At 46.1% G+C, this 25898-nt stretch overlaps 1 protein-coding gene across 5 annotated transcripts; it reads right to left on the reverse strand.

Moving 5' to 3' along the window:
- Window positions 1–1213: 1213 nt before the first annotated feature.
- Window positions 1214–24416, reverse strand: LOC147225268 (serine/threonine-protein kinase WNK1-like). Of its 5 annotated transcripts, XM_086163358.1 has the most exons (28): window positions 23494–24416; window positions 14316–14488; window positions 13907–14127; window positions 12106–12263; window positions 10972–11060; window positions 10658–10877; window positions 10372–10473; window positions 9886–10249; window positions 9650–9807; window positions 8657–8731; window positions 8318–8353; window positions 7794–7928; window positions 7456–7554; window positions 6635–6714; window positions 6392–6554; window positions 6195–6311; window positions 5973–6086; window positions 5819–5867; window positions 5592–5735; window positions 4507–5507; window positions 4349–4423; window positions 4133–4246; window positions 3730–4057; window positions 2668–2839; window positions 2361–2560; window positions 2109–2255; window positions 1793–2022; window positions 1214–1715 (listed from the first exon to the last, which is right to left on the reverse strand). In XM_086163358.1, the coding sequence occupies exons 1-28, from the start codon at window positions 24277–24279 to the stop codon at window positions 1347–1349; spliced, it is 5919 nt and encodes a 1972-aa protein (XP_086019484.1). In that variant the 5' UTR covers window positions 24280–24416; the 3' UTR covers window positions 1214–1346. The 5 variants fall into 5 exon arrangements, with proteins under 5 accessions (XP_086019484.1, XP_086019481.1, XP_086019480.1 ...); XM_086163355.1 differs by lacking the exon at window positions 7456–7554 and having other exon boundaries at window positions 4133–4243; XM_086163354.1 differs by lacking the exon at window positions 7456–7554.
- Window positions 24417–25898: the final 1482 nt, after the last annotated feature.

Raw genomic sequence — 25898 nt, forward strand, 5'->3', positions numbered from 1 at the left:
ACAGGTCCATAAAGAACATATGTATGTTTTTATTAAATAGACGCGTACAAAAAATAATATTAAGACCACAGAAACAGAAAACCCCAGACACTCATGATTTAACGTGACGGCTAAATCTGGAGGGCAGATCGTGGATTTCACGTCGTGAATAACAAGCTGTTCTTCTGTGTTCCATGTAAACAGTGCAAAGCCATCCACGAACGTAGCCCTAATAAACCAGACGCTTTGATAACTTAATGGCCCAGATGTGACGATAAAGACTGAAGTGGTTTGTCTGTCAGGGACTCTTCGAAAGATTGAAATCGTGTGTTTAAAAAGAACAAAAAAAAAAAAAAAAAAAAAAAAAAAAAAAAAGACGCGGAACAACCCTGCAATCACCTGCTACTGAGATTGCAATTTTACAGCAGCATCGCCTCTTCAGTTCGAGAAGAACCCTTCTGGTGGTCAACACCAGGACAGCGGCTTCACGTGGCAGTCAGACCCGATGGATAAATTAATGAGACGTCCGACCGCATAGACAACTCAAATCACAAACACCAGACACGCAGGGATATAAATATGCTAAATATCTATGTACAGTTTCCATATTTAAATGAGTTCAGGGAATAAGGCCACAGTTACAAGGGACAACTTCTCTGCAGTGATTGCGTTTTCCTCAGGCGGGCACCGGGGTGTCACAGAGCGACTCTTCAAACTCACGCCTAACTTACTCTGTCCTTCAATCAACGCTCCGCGCCTTCTTTCGTCTCGGACACGTTCCTATTCCGTCTGGGGGCGACCGCCTCGCCCTCGGCTCACATCTGTACCTTCTCTCTCTTCGCTCTGACACAAGCCGACCTTCGGCCCGGGCCCACGTCTGATGGGATGGATGCGTGCTGGCCTCCAAGCGCGGGACCAGTCGGACCGCGAGGCGGAAAAGTCCGCCTGCTCGGAATCACAACATTGCAACGTCTGTCCTTAAAAAGGCATCTTTGGCTGCTGCTGGTCACGCCTTTGGGCTCTTCCCAACCAGCCACCTTCTCACAGCTCATCTTCACAGCTAACGGGGGGCTAAGTGTTGGGCTCCTACGCTGTGGACTTGTATTGCACTTAGATCCCACTACCAGAAGGGTTTCCTTCTGCCTAAGAGGACGTGAACCCCACAGGAAAAAGACACTCTCTCTCTCGCTCTCTCCCATACGCGCACACACACACACACACACACACACACACACAAACAGACACACACACATATACAATAATAATAATAAAAGTTAAAATAAAAAACAAAATGACAGGAGCCTGCAAACCGCACAGAGAGCTAGTGGTTTGAACGCGACCTCCCCTCTCAGTCCGCACGTCCAAAACTATGTGGGCCTCAGGTTTGACCCGCCGGGGCTGACAGACTTCTGGGGGGCCGATGCGGGTCCCATGTGGTAGCCCGTGGCCGGGGGCTGGAACTGCGTTATCGGCTGGGAGGGGTTGAGCATGCCGACTGGACACGTGGCCGCGGGTCCTGCCCACTGAGGAGCGCTGTAGGGGGCCGAGGCGTACCCGTACCCCGGGGCCACTGGGCCCAGGGAGCCCTTGCGAGGACCCAGTGGGCCGGAGGGATTGGCGGGGCCGGGGAGGTGAGAGGCGGCGCTCGGAGCGGCGGCGGCGGAGGGCTGGGGAAGGGATGGGCAGAGGTAACCCGGAGCAGAGAACTTACGGCCCATGTTGACCGGGGGGACGACCTGTGAGCACAGACAACCCTTAGGAACGGCGACGACAGGAGGACACAGGAGAGGTTCTAGCGGAGCTCAGAGCTTACGTCGTGGCCCGGGGCCGCCGGGGCTCCGGTCTTAGGACCCCTCTTGCATTGGGAGAGGTTGATGGCGTCTCTGGCCCAGTTATCCACCAACTGATGCAGGTCGTCTGTGAAGGTCCCCTTGCCCTTCTGGGTGTGGGAGGCAGACGGAGGAGGTCCACCTGCCGGGATCACGCCAGCAGAGTGGTTCTGACAGGGACCGGGCCCGTTTATGGTTCCGGGCCCACCCGTTCCTGGAGCAAAAACAACAAAAACGGGACCGTTATGACAGGAAACGGCGGGTCATCTCAGGAGCAGTGCGGCGGTGGATCTGCCCAACCTGTGGAGCAACTACTAAGACTGGGCATGGATGGAGAGGATCTGAGCTGCTGTAACGTGGTCCTGACGGCTGCTTGGGCGGCTTCCGGTGCCGAGGGCAGGCTCCGCTCCGGAGGGGACACGGAGCTCTGAGCCAAGGCCGCAGATCCTGAAATGAAAAGAATGATGGCGGTGAAGGACGTGCTTAGAAATATCGACCCCAAAACAGACCAGTCATTCGAAGGGGCAGAGGGAGCCGCCTCTCCGGTCCTACCTGCGTGGACGGGGCTGGGCTGCCCACTGCCGCGAGAAGATTTGTGGCTTTTGCTTTTGCTCTTGAGCCGCCGTCGACCACCGGCCATGGCCCCCGCCGGAGGGATGACCGCCGCAGGGGCCGGCTTCCCCAGTCTGGTGAAAAGCGCCTCTATCTCATCCTTTTGACGAACCTGCAGCGCCTGGATCTCGGACATGTGCCTGCGAGCGGGAGGACAAGTGCAGAAGTCGGTCGAGGCGAAACACCTTGGTTGTTCAGGCGTTTTCAAATTCCCCGGACATCGGGCTCTGAAAAGCCGGAGCTGCACCTTTCTCTGAGACGACTCAGTTCTTTCTGCAGAGCCTCGTCCTCGGTCTCCGAGTCGTCGTTGTCGCTGCTGTAATGGGTGTGTGCGTTGTGGGGGTCGCTGGCGGAGGACGGCCCGTTCTGCGCGCCGGAGCCGTGCGATTGGCCGGAGCCTGCGGCTGGAGCCGCCGTCACTGGAAGACACGTGACCACAGATCTGTCATCAGGTGGGTCGGGACACAAAATCTCCCATTTCATTAGATGACAGCGCATGGAACTACATAATATTTGCTAAGAGAAGTAGATAACTCCCAGCTTCCTCCCAAGCTGTGGCTGGGGATAGAACTTCAGGCAGAGGAATCTAAAGTCAACTGAGCTGGTGACGCTCTGGCAACGGTGCCACCTCAGAGCTTTTCTTTTCGACTTCTTGCTGACGAGCTATGACCGCCACGTGATCTACTATATTTCTCATGAAATTACATCTCAGTAAAATGTAGAAAAGTAAAACCCTGCATTATAGGCCAAGACGTGTTGGCCTTCTGGACCAGGGGTGCCAAACACGTCCACCACCATCTACCGGTCGATCCAAGGCCAACGCGCCTGGATGGCGGCGAACAGCCTTTCAAGAGAAACTCCACCACGCAACGTAACACCCACTGAAGCGCAAGCCACAGAGAGCACTCCAGTACAGGTAGCAGGTGGATGGCTTATCTTTAAAAACAGAGCGGTTAGCCAGTCATCCATCCCCACTGGGACGTTTGGCACTTGATTGACATCCAGTACAGGCAATCTGAGGTTTGGATCAAACAGCGCTTCGTCATTGGAAGTGTGTGAGAGGCTTAAGGTATTATGCCATACAGGTCCATGCTGTTATGCAAGGTCAGCAATATATATTTCAAATATAAAGCACATCTGAATATGTATATGTCTATAAGTATATGTCTAGCATTTTTATTGTTAGAGGGTCATTTTAAAGTAGCTTGTAGGTCTGCAAAGTGTGGGCACTTCCGTATTTGACCACCATGTCCATCTTATGTGAGCACATCTTTGCAAGTCAAGAGGGGAGTATGAATGTAGAACACACCGGTGACTGAGAAGCGGCCCACTTTGGAGCCGGCCGGGGGCTCAGACGAGGCGTTGTTGCTCGTGGAAACTTGGAAGCGGCCGATAGTTGTGGGCTGACTGACAGCTCCGGCAGCCAGAGAGGAGGCTCCCTTCACGGTGTCAGTTTGAGTCACGCCTTTGGAAAGACCAGAGGAGCGGTGGAGGGTATTTTCTGGGCTCGAGGGGGATGAGGACGGGGAGGAGGAGGACGACGACGACGACGTCGAGGATGGTGTGAGGGAGGACGACGAGACGATGGCGGATGGATCTGGATTTCTGCTCGAAGTGCCATCCGCGGCAACGGACACCTGAGCAGAGAAGGACTTCATGAGTTTTTGAAACTTCAGACTGATCTCAGGTGTCAAGAATGGACGTCCACCCACCTGGAAACGTCCAAGAGTAAAGCCAGATCCTGGCGGCTGGACTCTGTTTCCGGCCTGGACAGTCTCTGGGCTCAGGGCTCGCCTTAACTGGGCATCCAGATTATCCAATGGCTGCTGAGAGGGAAGGAGAGCAGAAGAATAAGAATACAATTTAAGAAGGATGTTTGTCTCTAACACCTCGCGTTAAAAAGCTGCAGCGGTGAAAGGAGATCTAACCTGATTTGGTCCGGGGAATGGGGGCAGAATGTCTGAGGGCAGTGCAGGAGGCTGCTCAAAACCAGCGGGTAAAGTCTGAAAACAGAGAAAGCAGGGAAAACATTATTATGGTCCAATAGCATGTGAAGTTACTCTTGGGCGCCTGGAGCTTCAGCGACCTGAGCCCTGGGCTTGGTTGGAGGGGTCTGGGCATGTCCCGCCGGGGTAATCCCCTGTCCGGGGGTTGTCGTGGTTCCAAGGACTCCCTGGACCCCTGATGTGAGGGGGAGGTTGGATGGAGGCACCAGAGCCGTGCCAGGCGGAGGAGAGGACGTTCCAGTGGGAGGGGAGGCGGTCCCGGTGCTCTGGCCAGGATCTACGGATGTCGAGGATGAAGTGGCGCTCTGGTCTTTGAAAAGGGATCGTAGCTTCTTATCCAGGGCTTGGATATCATCCCTGCCAGCGGATTTGGGCTGCAGCTCAGCCCCCTCCAGCTCCACTGGCTGCGCTTGGCCCTGAGGTGCTATGGAGGTGGGGGGTCCGGTCTGAGCAGAAACAGGAAGTGGCTGACTCTGGGAGGCTCCGTGCTGCGGCGCATGGACGGATGAACTCGCCGCTTGAGTGGATGTAACGACATTAAATGGCTGCTGCTCGGAAACGGGAGCAGAGACAGTATTACTGGATGTGACACTAGTAACGGAGCACGCGGGGCTGGAACTGCCGCCTTGCTGAGGTCCGGATCCTGTGAGGACCGAGGCCTGCACAGCTGCAGGGGACACGGAGGAAGAGGAGGGGGGGAGGCCGGCATTCAGGGCTCTCTGTGAGCTGGTGGCGTCTTGGGTCGTCTGGGTGGGCAGACAGGAATCGTGGGTGGATGCCGGGGATTCAGTCTGAGAGGATAAAGGTGGAGGAGAAAGCCTCCCGGTTGAGGTAGGTGGTGAAGGGGTTGCAGTAGACGTGAGAGATACAGCAGGAAAATTAGTGCTAGTGGTTGAGGTTACAGCTTCTGGAGGCGCCAGGGCACTGCTCGGTCCGTGTCCCACGTCACCAGGATCCTGCTCAGACACAGGAGGATCACTGGTGCTACATTTCTCAACGCTCCTCTGCCTCATTTTGCTGAACGCCTGGTGTAGGACCCCAGACGGAGCGGACAGGGAAAGGCCTGACGTCATCACGGCTCCTAGAAATAAGAGAATAATTTTATTCGAACATCTGACAGAAATAAGTCATGTGTGGGAGGACAAAAATAGTATTTTCCATTCACCTGGACCAAGTTCATCGGTGATTGACGTATTAGCAGAAGACGGCCCGAAGAACTGTTCTCTCAGACGGGACTCTGGCACCGGGCTGACGATGAACCGCCGTCCTGCTGAATGCACCACCTGGGCCGTCGTGCTCGGGGAGATACCTGGGGGAAGGGAACGGGTCAGACAGACGCCGGGCAGGAACACGGGCCGTTAACTGCTGCCACATGCTCGGCTGAAGTCTAACCTGGCAACAAGGGAACGGACAGCTCTGGCTGCTGCTGAAGGTCACTCATCTGTGGAAGAACTAACTTTAGATGGCAGGTCTTCAGACTTTCACGACTACCGGAACTGACGAGCTGAATATCGGGCTAATAAGACACAAAGTCATTTAAACAGACCTGAGGGAAGGCTTCCTTCATGGCCTCCCCTTTCCCGTCTGCCATTTCGATGACTTCCCGGACCTGATCGATGAAAGACTCCCGCTCGCTTTCCAAGATGAACTCGCTCATGACCTGTGAGCAGAGCAGAGACCTTCATCTATGACTAGAACTATGTGAGTAGACATAAGGTGCGGCCCTTGCCTGAGATTATGCAGCGAATAACCAGACAAAACAAATTACCATGATTTGTGCAATCTCCTCTGGATTATCACCATCAAGGTCAAATCTGAAGGTCACCATTTTTCTGTTGTGTGTTTCCAGCTGACACTCTGCAACCCTGTCCCCCACGTTGGAAATCTGTAAGAGGTTTATGACGGTCAGGACAGATCCATCGCGACAGCTCTGACAGATGTAGAGACGTGGGGCCGGATGCGTACGCTGAGAACGTTCAGTTTGGCTTTTGTGGTCTTGTCATGACGGGAGCGGCTGCGAACAGACCGGCGCTGATGACGTTTCAGTGACCGTCCCTCGTGGCGCCCTCCCGATGTGGAGGTGCCGTCGTTGCCGTCACTCAGGCCCGAGGCTGTGTCTGACAGGCAACTGAAACCGAAAAAAAAACCAGTTGTTACGCTAGTTTTGTGTTGATCAAGACTCTCCGTTGCAACCGAGTAGATTGTCACCTTTCCACAGGTGGAGGCACCAGAGAAGCAGGTCCCGCTGGCTGCTCTACTGATGTGGACGGGCAGACACTCACAGGGGCCTGACAACACAAAAGGTTAGAAAATAAAGCTCCATATAAACCTGCTTGTGGTGCAACAAATTGTGGAAAGAAGCGCAACTGTTTCTGCATGTTCCTGCCCCCATGTGTTCTCCGTTAGCCACCAGGATACAGTAAATATATGGATTTAAATGCACCACCCACCAGATGGTGCTGTGTAACCTGTTCAAATAATACATTCTATCCAGGTAGGGAGAGAGCAGCTAGATTCAGGGTTTTTATATGTCATGTATGTTGTTATAATATGGAAATTTAGACAAAGACATTCCTTGTACACTCCCTTCACACCAGACGCATAGCAAGACACAATGACACAACACACCACAGTAATCCCACCACTAATAGTAATAGTAGCTAATATTGGGCTGCACAGCAGAATGTAAGCATTCATGAGAAATTAGCTTTTCATTCAAATTTTGTTGACATTTTTTTTTTTATTGGCTTTTCTTGTCATATCACATAACTACCGCGCATTATGCATCACAAGTCATTCCTTTATGACTGTACATAGGGTTGGGAGCATTGCGAAGCGGTGTGGTTGACAGAAAACTTTTAGTCCGTGGTGAGGTTCAAGAAAAACCAAACATATGGAAAATATATGTTCTTTGTCCTCTTTATGTGCTTGTGTTTTTTGGTAAACATGAATGCCCGTCCCTGAAGGAACTACGCCGTTCATACACAAACCACAGCTATCTACGCACAGGTGTTTGCGGCACTGTATACCTGCAGCACAGAGAGACATGAGGCCTGATAGAGGAAGTATAGATGCTCTGCATTGAGTGGAGGAGACAGGATAGGAGTGCTCGGACCACTGGCCCAGGACTAATGAGTCATGCAGGAATAAGCAGCATGCAGATCAAGGAGAAGACAAAAAGGGACAGCCAGAGTGATGAGAACATAGTCATAGTAAAAAGACAGACGTGAAAAATCTGTGAGACCCCATGAGATTCACGCTGCAGGACAACCTGCCAGAGGAGTCACGCAGCCCGAGACCTCGATATATAGTTATTATGGGACGATGCTAAATTTTTCATCCGCCAGGGCAGGTGAGCATGCGTTACCTGGAGCAGCTGAGCTCCATTTTGTGGCTGCGGTAGAGAGGAGCTCTGAGGAGCAACACTTCCCTCGGGCTGCTGCTGTTGCTGAGGAGACGACGACTGGGAAGATGAGGGGATCATCGCTTGCTGGGTCGGGATCTACACGGTGAGATAGATACAAAAAGAAAAGGACTCCAATCAGATTGGAACAATGTTACAGTAACACGTTTTCTGGTATTAAGACCATCTTGAAAGACAGGTTTCTTTAGATTTTTGTTTTCTTCCACCAGAACCACATTCACCTACCTGCTGCCACACAGCCAAACAATTATGTAATAGAACAGCTTTTCAGGACCTGAACGCTCAATCAACTTAGTCACACTGCATTATGTCATTACGAGAATGTACAACTTTTTTCCCTCATAGACTGCGCTACAACCTAATTAGAACATATTTGAAAGTGACCACAAGGACTCGAGTCCACCACAGAGACCGGCCCGTGGGTGTATTGGAGAATTGGCAACAGGAGAATGGGACATTTTATCTACCTGAGGGGGAGGCGACGGTTGGTAGTAAACTCCGTACTACAAGAAACAAAACAGAGTAGGAAAGAAGTTGAATGAAGGAGAGGAAACTTGAGAAGATATAAACAGAATGGACAGGGAGAAAGCCCTTGGGGTTTGGTACGGTCCACTCTGCCAGCACAGCCGCCCAGTATGTTTCACATGGTTTTAGTTGACTCTGAGAAGTAATCTCTGAGTAGATTCAATATTGATCCTCCTCATCAAGCCACTCTCAAAAATAAATTATGTGAACCTGAACGGAGGTTCTAATCTGATCAGACACGAAATAAAAAGGGAAGTTCAGACATGCGGCAGAATGTATACCTGGGGGGACGCTGCTGACACAGACTGGCTGTTGGGTAAAACTTCAGGCTGGACACCTGGCATCTGTGGTTGGACCTTGTGGCGAGAACGCAACAACACAAAAAGTAGAAAATGGACTGAGGGTTAAAATTCTTTGATTATCATAATCTTAAAGCTTGGAGGACACGGACACGGTCGAGGCTGAATTCCTGAACAAAGGTGGCAAAGTCTATAGAAATTCACGTTTGTCAAAGCTCAGGGAACTCCTGCTGCTTTGACCAGAGGTGTTCAGCAACACAAGGCAGACTGCGACTCTGTCCTCCGGCGGAGAAAGCAACAGGAGCTCCTTTCAGACAGCCTGGAATATCCAGCCGCTGGTACACCTCGATGGAGCTGGAACAACATCGGCCTCCTGGACGCTCAATGAACATTCCTAATTTCAGTGCACAGACTGGCAACGCGTTACCGTGGTGCATTCTGGTTCCGCAGTAACAAGCAAAGACTTCATGATGGAGTCCCATTTACGACAGCATATACGGCGATATATTTATAATGTGCTTTTGATCGAGGTGCTGTCCAAAAGTAAGAGTATGACACCGCGAAATAAAAAAAAATCTATAGGTCATTCATTTATTGTTTAATCCTCCAATCATGTTGTGATGGACGTAGCGGGGTTAGACATTTCCAATTGACTAACCGTGTGTGCAGCATAATCCGGGTAAAAGTGGCAAACAGTAAGAGCAGATCTACTGCTCGGTTGCGACACGAGCCCGGGCTTTACTTCTAATTCTCTATGTCTAATTGTTACGGTTGATAAGAAGCAGAATAGTGGTATTTCTTGATGGAGCCAGAGGCCCACAGTGAGAGATCCAGCAAGCCCTGAGCTTCTATTTTAGATACTGGAAATAGGAATACAGTAAATGACTGACATAATGTACTGAAATGAGACAGCATGAACTGTGCTGAACCATATATTCAAGACATAATCTAAGTGAAATAGAAGCCATTACTCACCACAGCCAGCTGCTGCTGCTGCTGGATTTGGTCATTCTGTGTCTGAGAACCTGCCACCTGGGGCTGCAGCTGTTGACTTGGAGGTGCACTGTAGGTCACTGCAGGCGGAGCATCCCCTGCTGCAGAGGAATTGGATGGCCTGTCTCCTACGTGAGTAACTTTAGGAGAGGAACAGTGATGAGAAAACACTGATTGCGCAGAGAGCGTGTGGGACCCTTAGACGCCGCAATACACACCTCCCCCTGTGCGCTGGAGCTGCTGATCCGTCTCAGGCACCTCTGCCTCAGGCGGAACGCCAGCCAAACTCTGAGTCTGCACTGGAGCTGGGAGCTGGCCGGTGGACTGGGAGGTATAAACCACCCCTTGTGCCATGCCAGCGAGCTGGCTTGACTGCGGAGTGTTGTAGTTGGTGCTCTGGAGGCTCTGCTGAGATGTCGGTTGCGTGCCGTGTTGGCTGGGTTGAGGGGGGGCGTAAGCGGCGGGCGGCGGCACTGGCTGGACCTGGGGCAGCTCTCTGCTAGCCTGAGGGACTGCTTGTGTGGGCTGCAGCTGATTTTGCTGTTCTTCTTCAAGTCTTCTCTTCTCCTGATCTTCTCTGACCTTTAAACAACCAAAAGTATTATAACCCCTAAAAAGGCGCGAACGGGTATCGGGGGGGGGGGTCGTTTTGTTACTTGTTAAAAGCGAAAAGTCAGAGTGCGAAGCCAGTGAATAGCACACACCTGCTGTCGCTGTGCTCTCTTACGACTGATGAATGACACCCTTTCCTTAATGGCTTTCGCAATAGTTTTGTGGTCGCCTTCGCACACGTAACCAGACTCGACCTACAAGCACAGATTCCACAGACACTTCAGCACCGGCGATGGGTTCTTGGGCCTTGAAGCTTACAAATGTTTCCTATTTATTCTAAACCGTCTTCTCCAGTTATGCATTGAATGTTAAGATCAATCAAGTTTAACTGTATTTTTCAATTCAAGAAATTACTTCAACGTTAAATGTTCAATTCACCATTTCCTGGGCCACATCATCAGGGACATCTTTGCTGAGGTCAAAGGAGAACTCGATAGCTTCATTGTCTTTATACTTCCCCTTGAGCTTTTTAATATCCTCTAATCTCAGCCACAGCTTAATGGCTTCCTTCTCGCCGTCATCTTCCTCTGCCAACTCCACGCGAACACCAGTATCCTCCTGGAAGAAGGCGTGGTTGAGAAGGTCCTTGATTGAGTACCTACACAGAGGGAGATTGGCTGTGAGCTGACGGAGACACCGGATGTAGATTTGAGAAGAACTCGACAGAATCGTAAGTCTCTTAAATCAATCACCTCTCATCCTTGTTCTGGCGAATACATCCCTCGATGATCTCCTTCACTTCAGGAATGGCCACCTTGTCGAAGCTGCTCGGCTTCACCCCCTAGAGGAAACACAGAGGAATGAATGAACACGGCTCCTCGCAAATGTAACCTTTGAGAGTGAAAGCGGGCCCGTATTTGTCCTTTTCTTTGGAAGCTCGAAATGAGCCCTATCTCAATTTGGCGCTCAGGTTTTTGTTTTGAGTTCAGCTAAGAATGACCGACTATGAAATGGAGGCTCTTTAAATGTTAAAAATGCTGCACACACTCCTACAGGACCTAATCATTGTGGACTGCAAGGTAGAAGAAAAAAAGGGCAGAATTCCGTTCAGGCGAATTAAAGGAACAACTAACGATTACTCGGATAAATTGCTGATAATTAAATACTGTAGAAACAGAAACATCAATGACACCTAAACATGCGGCATGACCGCAAAGTAGCTCACAAGCTCTTCAGAGAGAAAAGTGCATTCAGTGCCATGCAGCAGGGACAACTCCTCTCCGCTCAGGACAATCCAAGGGCTCAGTATTAGCAATTAGCAACATAAAGAAAGAGCCAGACTTCAGTATTTGCACTGTTAAATAGAGTCAATGATAAACTAAGACTACTGTTAAGTTTTCAAGGCTGTTTTCTAGATAACACTCCAAGAACAGGTTGAACCTCTTTATCTGTGGGACTCTGGTACCTGCATGAGTATGAATCATATCTAGGCCTATGAATTTCAAAAGCATGCCTGTGAGAGGCTCATGAATAAGACTTAAAGTATGTTTTTTCCCCTCCTCCGTTAGTGCCAGTCTGCCGAGCTTTTGGTCATCAAGAGAAACAACGGGACTGGGCTTGTTCAATCCGATGATTTAACAGGAAATGGCGTCACTGATCCGCGAGTACACTTACGTGGAGAGGTGAGTGGTAATAAGCAGAAAGAAATGTACAGTTGAAAAAAAAAAAAAGGAAAAATCAGTGGGAATATGGCCATAGCAGCTCAACTATGTGAAGAGACAGTTATTCTAGAATTGGACGCGAGCCTTCAGGGACAGGAGAAGGCAGGGCGGGGGGGGGGGGGATATGGGGGTTTGGAAATATAACGAATAGATAAAACAACTCACGCTCGTAACTCTGCGGTAGATCTGTGCAGCATTCTGGCACTCTGAGTACGGGTACTCTGAGGTGGCCATCTCCAGCATGCACATTCCAAAGGCATACACATCCACTGACTCGTCGTACTTCTCCTCATACATCTCAGGGGCCATGAACTCAGGGGTACCTTAAATCAAAACAACTATTCAGAACTCTGGAACTTCCTTACTGACTGAGTGGGCTTCTCACAACCCATTGCCCCTCTGCTCCTCGAACCCAAGAGGGGTCGAGGAAGAAGAGGACGAGAAGAGTGACCAGCCTGCAGACGCCTCCTTGTGTAGAGCCTGTGAGATAAGAGTTGGAAAAGAGAGACAAAAGAAAGGGGAGGAAAAGCAAAAAAGAGAAAGAAAACAAAAAAGGAGGGAGAAGCTGAACTCAGTTAAGACTGTAGAGATGAAGGCACGTGTTTGTCTGTGTAAGACCTTCACATTGGGATCTTAGAAAGCGATTAAGGGAGCCAATGTGCAGAGCACACTTTGAAGCCAAAAGCATGTGCATGGCACGTTTACACCGTTTCCAATGAGGTACTGATTCACCAGGCAGGACAAAATATCCTGAAAGTGTCACCAGAAATATGCCAATGATCTATGTTGAGAGAAATGACCAGCTATGGAAGGAACTTTTGTCAAGACCTTACCTCAGAACCATGTCCACATCGCTTTTTATCATACACTTACCTTTGGAAGACCGACTTACCATCTCTCCTTGACCTGCAAAATCAAAGTGTTACGGCCAAGGCTGAGAGAAGCAGATCCCATAGCTAGTGACTGTTCTCAGCGGTGCGTCTCTGAACATCAGCTTTTATTCAAATAAATGAGATTTTGAAATTCAACCTTAGGTCTTACACAGAAAAACAAATTTGTTGGTCTGAATGCAATTGCTTTGGAAGTGGATGTGTGTTACAGCACACTGTCAGGACTTACCAGGCCCACAATAGATCATACTTACTCATGGACCAGCAGTACCCTATTCATTCCAAACAGCAGAATGGGGCACAGCTGAAGCTAGAGCCTACATTTTAAGAACATACCCAAATGTCAAGGAAAAAAAAAAGGGGGGAAAAAAAGTATGTATGGAGAGCGCCCTGGACACAATCATGGAGGAAAAAAAGAATCTGCCATCCTGCAATATTTTTGACAGGAAAGAGACAAAACACTACAAAAAAAAGATTAAAAAAAAAAAAAAAAACCTGTTGAGGCAAACCCATAGAAAGAGATGTTAAACATTATGGGTATAACTGGCAAACAGACCACATATTTCCAAACCACAGAACAAAGACCAGTCTAAGACAGAAGCAAGGCCATACCTTTAGCCATGGCCAGGTTAGCCTGAAAGAGGGCATGACAACTTTTATAATAATGATATTAATGTTTAACAGAAGGACAAACATTAGGTGCAACTTACATTCAGTAGGTGCCTGAAAAAAACATCTTTTTTTGTGGATAAACAAGGAACAGAAATATTCTGTGCAATAACCAAACTTTAGAGAGTTGCTGCTTTGTGAGTCAAAAGAGAGAAATCCTTGTGGTGATCTGCCTAAGATTACCACAGAAATTGGCCTCCATTTGAGCTGTGGTTTGAGAGACAACTGAATCGCTGTGGTCTGTTTTTGAACCACATGGTCAGAGAAACATGAAAAGCAGTAAAGTAAAAAAAAACAAAAAACCTTATTAAAGACATTCAGTTTAACAGTGCACTTCATCATAACCTTAAAAGGCAACTGCCCACAGCAGGACAGGGAGGTAGGTAGAAATGACTCTGGAATCCTACCTATAACACTCTTCGCAAAGGATGCGCGCTTCAGAGTGGCCAGTCCCAAGTCGCCGATCTTTACGGATCCCGTCGGGCCCGTGATGAAAATGTTATCGCACTTGAGGTCCCTGTGGATGATGGGTGGCGTCCGAGTATGAAGGAAATGGAGTCCCTTGAGAATTTGTCGACACCAGCTCCGGAGCACTTTAATTTTCATGACCTTGAACCTCTTCAGGTATCTGTGAACGAAGACATTATTTTTATGACATGTTCTGATGCCGAGTTTACATATCAAAGTAAGGATTCCTTTCGCAGACAAAATAGAATAAATACAACGTGTCCTCAAACTAGCCATCTTTCTTCCACTTCTCAGGACAACATTTACAATTTGCAGCTCTAGAAACGGAATAGATCAGTAGTCACTTACGTTTTGAGTGTTCCAGAAGTCATGAGTTCTGTCACCAGTACGATGCACTTCTTGCCTTTGGAGGGCCCTTCCCAGGAGTCATAGAAACGGACGATGTTGGGATGCTGCAGTCCCTTTAGCATCCCTGCTTCCTCTTTAAAGCGCTGTCGCTCCGTCTTCGACAGCTTCCGGTCCTGTGGGGGACGGCAAGGAGAAAGCATGAGCGTTGTTAGCTACTAATCAGGATATCCACTCAATTCCATCATCAGATCTCCCCAAAGGATGCGCAAACTGTCAGTCTGTATATTAAAACTACGACTTTGAATCAGACTGCTTTTATCCGAATGTGAGACCTTTCTATATCTATGAGATAGCTTTGGGTAGGTATAATGGCGGTTTTATCATACTAGGCTTTCAAAAGTCAAAATGAAATTCATACACATAAATTAGCTGTGCAGCACAGCTTTCTACTTGGGTGAGGGCATTGTGATGCTGTCCTGTTTTCTCTGGCAGACATTTGGGAACCACAAAGAAAAGTGTCAGGCTTTGTCCTAGATTTCAAGCAAACCAAAAAAAGAGCAGAGAGCCACAGCTTGGTGGAGAAAATAGCAGGACGGTGCTACAGAGGGAGAGCCAGCCTCCTTTATTTTTCTATCAGAAACCTGCTCCAAACAACAATTCAAAGGACTAACAGGCCGAGCTGCTGTCTGCATTACTGTAAAAAACATCCCCTTCGGTCTGGGGAAGAAAAATAATCTGGATTATTCTGCTTCAGACATATCCTGAATAACATGATTGCTTTATGAAATTGCAAACATCATGCTAGCTTAGTGTGTTCCCCTCAATCAGTGTTCCCAAATAAGAGATTATGTTTGATATCACACTGAACAAAGGCTCTCTTTTTGACATTTGAAGACAAACACTTGTCGAATGGAATGTGACCCCGTAAATGCCTTAGCCGAGTAATTTGTAATTTAAAAGCAACATTTATGATTGAGAAAAATATTACTTAGTCCTTCAACACTTTTCTTCTCATTCCTTCTGATGACAGAAAACAACTGTGCTTAAAGCAAAATCCATGAACGGCAACACTCAATGCTCCAGCAACCACACAGTTTAGCAACAAGAATGGCGGCTATATTTAAGTGGGGGCATTGTATTGAAACGCTGATAAATTGGTTACTACATGAGGGGTTAGCAATAATGTCTCTTGGATAAAAGGGGTCTCTATTGTGCCAGAAATGTGGAATGTTTAACTGCCCGGCCAAAAACATGCGAGGAATTCTGCTTTGACCTACATTTTCAACATGCATTAACTATAGCACTGCTACGAGAACGAGTTAAACAGGCCCAGCACATCTCCGGTGCCAAAGACCTCCCTTGAAGCCCCCCGAGACCTGGCCACAGGCCAGGCTGTCCAGGAAATTCAAGCCATTTGTGGGAGGAGAATGAGCTTTGACCTGTGTGTGTGTGTGTGTGTGTGGGTCTGTGTGCGTGTTCGCGCGCGCGCACACATGTATGTGCGAGATAGAAAAGTTTCCACTGACTGATACCAGTTGTTGCAACCTCTGTTACGGGTATTTTGAGGGACTTGGGCAGTGTTTTCTTGGAACACCTAAAGAGAACTTAGAAGTGAACAGGGAGACCGGGGAAACAGCGACAGTAAGAAGACATTGGGCCGCGGCCCCGTGTCAAGACACACGGGGTGAGGAAGAGAAGGCAAGTAATGCAGAGACTCGTCTGTGCACTTGGACCGACTGACCTATTTTTCAGCGTATTTATCTGGCTGCGCAGTGGTTCCCCTTTCAGCACACCATGTGAAAACAGTCATGCAAAAAACTTCATGGCAGCAAAACAGCCTGGAAGCTCCTCCCTGAACCCATAAATGCTGAAGTGTGTCAATAACAGCATTTCCACTGACAACACAGTTTGATTACGTTAATAAAAACAACAAGAGAAAACTTCTGAGAGGAAAATCTCACTCGCTTTGCTTACTTCCACTTATACGGATGAAGCAGTGACGCAGAGCACTCATTTCACGGCCTCAGAAAATAATTGTCTGTATAATTAAAACATCTTTAAATCAGTAAGAACTTTGATCAGATCCGCACTCGGCAAGTAAAAGAAGTTATTTTTAATTTTGGTGTCCATCTCATGACTCTGAAAAATGTGGAACCTGAGTCTGAATCAGTTAAGAATCTCTTAAATCACACACACATGGCCGACAAGTGAATTTATGCGCAAATTAACATTTCATTATTGATTTAGCAAGACAGAGAAATGGGCAGTTCTCCGCTCGACTCAAATAAAAACTGTTTAATGAAGTGCCGGTTTCATGTTTTGTCTTTCCTTCCCAGTTCATAACTCGATTTTAAGTTTCCCAACCATAATTATCACTCATATACTACCTTCTATGTCCTAACATATGACCGGGTCCATTAGTATCCACATTGAATTCCGTCTGGTGTGATTAAATAGCATTTACAAAACAGAGTGGAAAAAATGCTTCTAGCCAAAGGCCACCATTAATAACCCAGCAACCCTAAAAATAGATGGCGAAAAAGGCCCCGATGGTTCCAAGGGCTGGCTGTGTCAGGTCCATTCTCTGAGGTGGCCGCCCCTAACGGTTGGATGGACGCAAGGCCGTGAAAATGGCACGTGAGGCAGTTCACTCCAAATATGACAGCAGCTGCTGCATTTGTTTGCCGCCGGTATCGAGGCAATGGTGCATCAGACTACTTTTTGGTCATGGACAATTAACTCTATCCATTATATAAATGTGTTAAGACACTCTACGGATTAAAATGAATCTATACCTCTTACTACGAGCAGCTAATTTTGAAATAAGAGCTGAATACAACTGATCTGATGTCAGGCTAATAAAAACCCTTTTTTATCTCAGGCTTTTACCTCATATCATACCTGGAAACCTTTAACTTTGTTGCTTACAGAATTTGCATATCACTCAAAAATAAAATAATCAATTAGGAAAGGATTTTCACAATTCTAGAGACAAGTTTGATTCAAAAACAACACTTGACAATCTACAATGACATTTCCAAGCACGCTGGAAATCACAACAGACCCTGCCTGAGGAAGGAAGTGGAAGGCACTCAGCTGGGTTGATCTGGCTGGGTAAGAAAGAAGGGCCAGAATGCAGTTACAAGGAACTTTCTGACCATGAACACATTACATATTCAAAGTACACCACAAAAGTGAATGTTTGAAAGGGAGCTGACGGACAGTCCCTTTAACTGTGAACAGTATCATGACTGGACTCTGCACTAAGTGGTTCGACCAGTGTGGTGGCCTGCCAGCCTGTTGGACCTTGTAAACTACAATATGCTGACCCAACCTTGTTACTCAGCTTTTTAAGTTTTATCCCTCATCTTACCACTTCAGTGTCTACCAGGTTTAGGGCTAATGTGGCCAAGAAACATTTCCTGGAGTTGTTTATAGTCTGTAGCATGTAAACCCTCAATAGAACCAGAGTCTTAGTTAAATGCTGGGGCCTTTTTATTGGCTTGGCGTGGCAACACATTGACAGATGAAGAAGTAATGGCTGGTCTCAGAAGATTCTTCACATTTTTGCACGATTTACACTGACATCAATATATCGCATCTAATCAAATTAATACAACATAGAACTTGTAGAGACAGTGAGGGGACGGTGGAAAAAGTTCAACGTCATTAGGAAGAAGACAAAAAAGCCCAAATACTTGTAAAAGGGAGGAAGACAAGCAAGGCGCCCCAGACAACCATGCGGGACAAGAGCCTTGGCATGCAGACAGAACACTGACTCTCCTGAAATATGATCAGCTGAGGACGGATGCATTAAATTCTCGGTAGAGTCTATTTGATAAGGACCTTTTCAAACAATTCATTTACAAGTGCAGCTGTACTTCGAGGAAGGAAGTGGAAGTCAGATATAGCACATACAGGTCTGGGTACTGACCTAATATAACGGTATATTCTTCTGAGAACAATTTTTGATTTACTGAAAAGACCAAAAAGCAACAGCTAACAAACATGCAAGACTGGGCTTTGAACTTCATTTACTATGCAGGTTACGTTGCGTAGTGGTGGGTGAATTCTGTCGACAAGACGAGTGCATAAATTGATAAGAGCTCAAATGGACAGTCCACGAGGCAGAGACAAATGCGGATCTACTGGTTTCAATGGGAGGTTTGTCAAGACTCGGGGGGTTACAACCGCATCCTGAGCACAGCATGGAAATTCTCCCCTGCAGTGGTGAAAATCTGCCAGCGTTTCTTTTCCCTGGGCCAATCGGCCTTTTGGATAGAGGAATCTCTGGGCTGTAAAGACTCAGTTTCACAGAACATTCCTTGCTCTTGTCTGTTTGGGACTGTAACAGGACGTGTGTGTCACAAACCAGTCTATTTATTACAATGCAGAGTGTGTAAGCATGAGTACCACCAATAAATCTATCATCAGCTCAACTGATTGGCATGATAGTCCAACACATATGCCAGGTTAAAATGACATGAGGGAGCAAGAATTTCAATTTCTTTTCTCTCATCACATTTTACTGCCTAGTGTTGCTGGGGCCACAGAAAAAAACTATGATTAGAATTAGTTCGAACCCCAGGGAGGGAGAGTGAGAATACCACATTGAATATGAATAATTTACCTTGTGAAATAAATCGAATAAATGAAATCTAATTATAGTTTAACAATGTTGACCTTGATGTATTTGCAGTTCCTCATATATCTAAACAACCATGCCATAAAGAAAAGTAGCCGGAGAAAGAAGTGCCATCAAGACGTAATCCAATGCTGGTATAAAGCTTTAATGAGAAAAGATCCAAATAAGTCTGATATGCACAGAGGTTTAACTAGTATTGTGAATAAAACTCCCCTGGGGGAGTGTTTCAGTGGAACTCCAATAAATCTGGATGAGAAATACTTCAGTAAGTTCACTAACTTCCAGAGTCAGGCTGAGAGAACTATTGGCAGCATCTGAATTTTAATACCTACAATCACCAGTCTCAACATAAACCCCACTGAGCCGTGCATTTTTTGCATCATTCAAAGTCTATATGATTAAACATTGCCACTTTGTTCTTGCTATGCATTTATTACAATATGGGTCAACAATTATGGAAATAAAGTATTTTTATTGGTGTCGACAAGTGATTCTGTGTAATGACAAGGGTATCTTTAGCAGCACAGAAATTTGGGATTTGGGGAAATCAAAAAAGGTGACATTTAGAACCATTTGTTACATCTATAACAAAGGAACAGGCGATAGGGATAAAACAGTCTACAATCTACAGATCTCAACAAGTCATACAGTTCTGGTTTTAAGTGTCACTATCAACAGATGCTACCAGCTAGCCATATGAACAGCTGTCATAACTTAGATTCCTAGATGTATTCTCTGAATGTTTTGCCCAAACCAGGGCTGAAGAGGAGGAGGAGGTAAGGCAGTGAATGAAAGATGTTATGATTGATGACAGATGAGAGAAAAGGAGGAGTTCTGTAAATTTTTCCTCTCGTTCAGCTTCCTTTCTGTGGTGACCTACTTATTGTCCAAACGTGCCTGCAACATGAGATCCGACACAAATCGTCAAGTTCATGCATGGGTGAAACTGGGTGGAAGCCTTCACATCCTTAGGACCGTTGCAGACAGATGGCTTTTTAACTAAGACGGGGCTCTCTGATTTGAATGGGACTTTAGCAAGGTCGAAGGACAGCCGTCAGTAAAAACTATTATGTGAAGACCAATTCAGCATTCTCCCTTTTTGGCCCGGTAAAACACTAGTGTTTATTTGCGTATCTCGAATTTCCCCAATGGAGATCAATCAAGTACTACCTAATCACATGCGAATGTTGTCCCTCTATTTCCACGGTTTTTGTATGTGTGATAACTAGCAGCCTCTCAGGACAATTATTGTTGCTCTGATTTCTCCTCCTCATTGTTAAGTTGAAAGGCTTGAAAGAAGAAAACCTAAACTGACCTAAGTTTGATTGGTACACACATATGTTCAGCTATTATCAACTGACAATTAGAAGCTTACTTTTTATAGATCCATGAAGGTCAAATGGATGAGCCGACGCTCTTTTCTGCATTGGAAATGCTGGTATGACCCCCATAACATATTTGTACTTTCAAGTGTTATTGTGTATATTTGTATAGTCACCAATCCTCAATTTCAGCTTCAAAATGTGTGTGGAGCTACGGAATGCAAACATGATGTCCACAAAAGAGCATGTGAGGAATTTCACCAATTGTGTCCTGAGGATGAGGATGTTTACAGAAAGTAATCATTTAGGTGATCATGAGACAGCTTTAGCTACCACGTGAGGGGATTTCAGTCTCCTGGGAGTCAACAGTTTGTGGCATGACGGACAGTTGAGAAACAATGAGAATTGAGTATAATAGTTCGAAGATACGAATACAGAAGTGAGAATGTCTATGAATCAAAGCTTTGACATTTCTAGAAACCACTTCTTTGCTGGATCAGTCTTCTTAAATGAAAGCAGAGTGTTGTATGAGAAGCGGTTGAATCTTTGACTGAATTCCTCTAACAAACCAGGCTGAGAGGGGGTTACTTTTCAGCTGTTTTCCAGCTCCTTTGTGAAAATGGGTCATCCAGAATCTTTCAAGGACTACAGTAATCTATCTAGGTCTGATAAACCAAAAATGAGCCAAAGGTGTGGCGATTTGCTAAAACATGATATAGAAACCAATAACTTTTTCCGTAAATTTTCAAATTGATTTGCAAGTTCGGTGAAATAATAGCAGTTTAGATCAGGCCATCCCTCAAATCACCCAGATCTGAAGTATTGCACTCCTCGTTGTGCCACTGAGAAATCAAAAAGGATTCTTTGAAAGCAACTGCTGAAAAGAAGGCATAAAATTGCCAAATTAAACGGGAAAAAGAATAATTAAATGCATAAGTATAGGAATAAAAAAAAAAAGTTTACAAAATGTTGCATTAAATAGGAAAATGGGGCATATCTAGAAAAATGGCAGGAAGTTGGGGGAGGACAACTGACTGAGCAGAAGCAGGCCTTGGCAGGCCAGCCGCCTGCTATTCACACAGCAGATTCCTCTGTTAGGTATGTGACCCATTTTACCCGAGCATTCAGTGTAGAATGCACTGAGCATGCGTGCGATGTGCTCTGTCTAGGGGGGATGTGCACGTGTTGGTAATCTGCGCAGTATTCTGATGAGTGCACACGCAGCCGCGGCTGTGCTGCCGTGTAAAGCTGCTGCCTCTCATGACAGTAAAAGCAAACAGTCATGTGGTGAATGAGGTCAAACTTCGCTACAGGCCTCGGGACGTTTTAACTTGGGAGGACAGCAAAGTTGCTTTGTCATTTCAAAGGCGAACGTAAAAGAATTATGACCAATTTATTTGAAACTAAATCCAATCAAAGGAGGAGCCCCTTGGAGATTTAGCCGCTATGTACTTCCAATAATTTAACCAAGTGTATTATGGCTCATATACCTTTAGGGTTAGACTAAAAGATATCTAAAATCCTTATCTTTGAAAAAAGTGTGAGCCAAATAAGCATTCTTATCCTTAGAAGTTGTTCATTAAAAGGTTTAAAATGTCTTCAAAGTGATTGAAGCACCTTTGATAGAACTCTTAAAATCAAAAGTATTTCATGACATTTATTCTCGATTTGAGAAATGAGATCTAATATTGTGCTTTCGTCACCACTTTGGACGGGACATGAGTCATGAGTGCACAAGATCTCTTCACAATAGATGGAACGCATCAAGTCTATCCCTGAATGAGTCCAACGTCGTTTCCTGTGATTAAAATGTGAGGCATTCCTTTAGTCATACAGGGCGATGCACATTGCTTACACAAGCCTACAGAACAAGACGACTTGTACATTACAATTTCTGAAGCTAGGTAAATGCCTGTTACTTGGCAGTGACTGAGTGGCCAACTGGAGAAAAAATGAAAATCCTGCTTTAGTTTGGTGTAAAAGGTGACATCCAACAATGAAGAGGAAACACTGGCCATATTTCTAAGAGATGTCGAGGGTGTTACTTAGGTAACAGTGTGAAAGGAAGTTACTTCTGGCGTTACTCCATCTTTAAGGGAAAGAAAAGCTTTACAGATGGAAAGATAGGTGAAAGGGGAATTTGCTTCTGTAAAAATGAACACTTAAGGAGGTAAAAAGTAGAGCAGGGGTTACTAATAAGTTAAACAAGCTTCCATTTCGTCAATTAATGTGATGAATGAGGAGGCAGTTGGACCATCTTCTGCCGAAACCGTGGAGTTGCTGTTGCATTTCAGGTACCCTAACTTTAATTATTTATTTCAATACTACTACATTAAAATAAAAGTCTCCAAGGCTTTACCATTCACTGAGTCAGGAGGACATCAGAACACTGGCGTGGGCCTAAACGATCGAGAAATCCCTCTTTTCTCCAATTCTTGAAAAGGAACACAACCAATACGTCTCAGCATCCGACCCCAGCCATGCAAAAATATCATATCTACGTAAAGGTGCCGGGCTTGCTACGATTGGGAGATCTCCTAAAATCGTGCCTGAGTTTGTGTAAATGAACATATTTCATTTTGATATATACTGGTGTGGAAATGGACTAATTGTCGATACCACTGAGGATCATGCACATGACTGAACTGCATACCCAACTGGCAGCACATTACAACCACAAACACACACAACTATAGTGTTCTACTTGGCGGAATAAAGTTTGTAGGCTTCCAACAGGAACCAAGGTGGCTGCATGTGACTGAGCTTTCATGCCAGATTGATCACTTCCATAAAGTTGAACCTTATCAAAACAAGCAGGACCTCTGCAATCAGCATTAGAAGGGGAATTGGCAGCACCATTGCAGTTTACAAAATTGAAGGAAGCGCCCTCGTACTGGTGAAGACGGTCATATATGGGGGGCACGGGTGTCAGTACCCTGAAGGGAAAACATTCATTTGCATCTTGATGTTGTAAAGATAAAAAGGCGGCTCGAAGTCAGCAATCGCCTTCGAAGGTGTTCAAAGAACGCATCATAAAAGGCCACCAGCCAACTCTCATATGATAATGCAACCCTGATTGAGTGACTCAGGCACTCGGGTGTCTTTCTAATGCTATTATACCAAGCAGGAGGGCATATCAGAGAAAAAAACAACTCTTAGCAATTAAATAGAAGTTGAGAAATTGAAAAAATGTCGTTATTCTTCCACATACCTGCAATTCACACCATGCCACCTCCACTGTGGTTTCCGTGTCCAAGCCTTTGTAGACCGTCTTGAAAGAGCCTCGTCCAATTTCTATATCAAACTTGAGAAAACGTCCATCCAGAGATGTCCCCACCGCTTTGGTCTCTGCCTCTTCAATATCCTCCTGCACTTTCTTCTCGGCCTCTCTTTGCTCTGCTTCGGCCCGTGCCTTCGCGGAATCCTTGTCTTCTTCCTCCCCTTCTTCTTCATGTCCCTTCACCTCAGAGGTGCTTTCTACTTCTGCTTGACTTGGCAAACTTGTTCCCAAGTCTGGCACTGAGTGATTTGCTACCACGACCTCTCCATCATGGCCTACAGGAGACTCCTGCTCTAAAGACACCACATCCACCTTAGCTATTTCTATATCTTTTCTTTCTTCTCCCCTTCTGTCACGTTCGACAGACACCTCTTTCTGAACTAGACCTGGATCAGCCCGTTGGAAATGAGCAGCAGCAGCGACCTGGTGCCGTTGGGTCACGGATTCACGTAGCTGAAGCCGCTGTGGAGCAGGAATGGGGATCTTGCTGGGTAAAGGAAGGGCCAATGCCGTAGCATTGGAGTCACTGATGACGCTGCGGCGCAAAAAACGGTGTTCGGGGTTACAGCGGTCACGCTCCATGGTGTGATGCCGCCGTCTCACTTCTGGTGGACGGGACTCGCTCACCATCGAGTCTGAACCAGAACTGGGACCATTTCCACTTTTCTGGGGGGGAGCCAGGAACTTAACCATTTTGTCATCAGGCTTTTCCGTCATCCCACCACCAACAGAAGAAGTAAGGGGCACAATAACTGGGAAATTAAAATATGGATACTTCCATACCTGCCATACAAGCTGTGCTTATGGAAAGAAAAAAGATGGATAGTTTGGGGATCCCAGTCTCTACGATTCCTATCTTTTTATTGCTCAAAGTCTGTTTTCATAAACAAGTTCATAGACTGGATGTGTAGGATGGGAGGTGTTCTTTTGTAAATGGAAAAATATTTCACATCACAACAGAACATACAGGGTTGATGTTGATATAAAGGTCTCTTTAGGTCCATGCCATCCATCCTGTCAGATACAAGGTGCAGCTTCTATCAAGCATAAGGGATGACTGGTGAGGAACAATCGTGCACACTGGCCACCGTAGGTGCTGAATGTCCTACAGTAGGTCAAGCAAGGAGGAAGCGACAATCCAACAACGCTCGTGTCCAGTTTCACTGCAAAGAGGGACAAAAGAGTAAGTGTTAGAATGTTGCAAAGCATAAAAACAACTTGTTCAGTTCGCAGACTACGCTGCTTCATGATTAGCAGAACAGTGACACCAACATTCATACATGACGTGTCCATGAGGGCTCTCGGTCATCCAGGTCACAGCTGATAGCTGTCAAATCTTGTTGTGGCAACTGTCATGGGAACTGGACTAAAGAAAAACCTAAGTCCGGTCGCCACGACAGGATCTGACGAGAATGTAAACATAACATTGTCCTATGATTTTCCAGTTTTGCTCTTCATGGTTTTTAATGTTAGGTTTCCCTCTATGAAAGGAGAATGATCACAGTAAGTGCAGTTCCGCTGTGTGACATCGGGCCCCTGTGTGTCATCACCGCACACATTTCTAGATCTTCCTTTGACATCAAAATCAGAATAAGAATACTTTAATGATCCCCAAGGGGGAAATGCTTTTTGTTGAAAGCACATGTCATACTTTCCGTGATGTCTCTGTGATCACTAAACAGACATAGAATTTACAACAGCTAATAGTTGCCAGTTAGATTTTTTGTCCCTGCTAAAGCTGTAACGTCCCCACATTATTTTAAAAATATAGCAGCAATCATCAGTCTGGTGACCAGCCATCCTTACACACTGTGATTACCACTAATTCTTGTATAAACATTTTCTCATGAGATTCTCACCACTTCTAAATACAAAGGTGCTGTGAATATCTTTGTGATGTAATTGGTTTGAATTATGGTCAATTCTTGATTCTAAAAATTAATGTTGACCTTATTTTAATTTAGTCTTGGACAGAGGAAGACCGTTACACACAATTCTAAGCCAGTATAATTCACTCGAGCTAGATGGGTTCTACTTTTCCATAAAATTGGATTCGTGTGCAGGGGCACATAAATCAGCTTGCAGAGTACATTGTTAATGTCAAGGTATCTATACTGTGTCCTGTGCTCTTAGAACTGAGCAATGTGGGCGTTTTAGTTTGAAATACAAAACAAACTTTAATTGCCCTTCAGTCTAACAGGCTACACTTGTAAACCCTCATATTGGCAACAAACTACGAAAAGATTATTTGTCAAGCAAAGCATCCCGGTACGTGCAATTAAAAGCTACAAGAACGAGAATTTAAAATTACCCCACTGCAGGATTCGTCTCTGAAA

The sequence above is a fragment of the Fistularia commersonii genome, chromosome 17, assembly GCF_037954325.1.
Source record: "Fistularia commersonii isolate RoL2024-O1a breed Wild chromosome 17, RoL_Fcom_v1.0, whole genome shotgun sequence".
Lineage (NCBI taxonomy): Eukaryota > Metazoa > Chordata > Actinopteri > Syngnathiformes > Fistulariidae > Fistularia > Fistularia commersonii.

Bases quoted from the DNA above. Each gene is read 5' to 3' on its own strand.
- LOC147225268 (XM_086163358.1), bottom strand. From the start codon at position 24,279: ATGACGGAAAAGCCTGATGACAAAATGGTTAAGTTCCTGGCTCCCCCC. The intron at 7,555-7,793 runs GTAACGCATGCT...ATGACTCATTAG, and splicing joins ATGGAGCTCAGCTGCTCCAG to TCCTGGGCCAGTGGTCCGAG. The intron at 1,716-1,792 runs GTAAGCTCTGAG...CTGTGCTCACAG, and splicing joins CGGCGGCCCCGGGCCACGAC to GTCGTCCCCCCGGTCAACAT.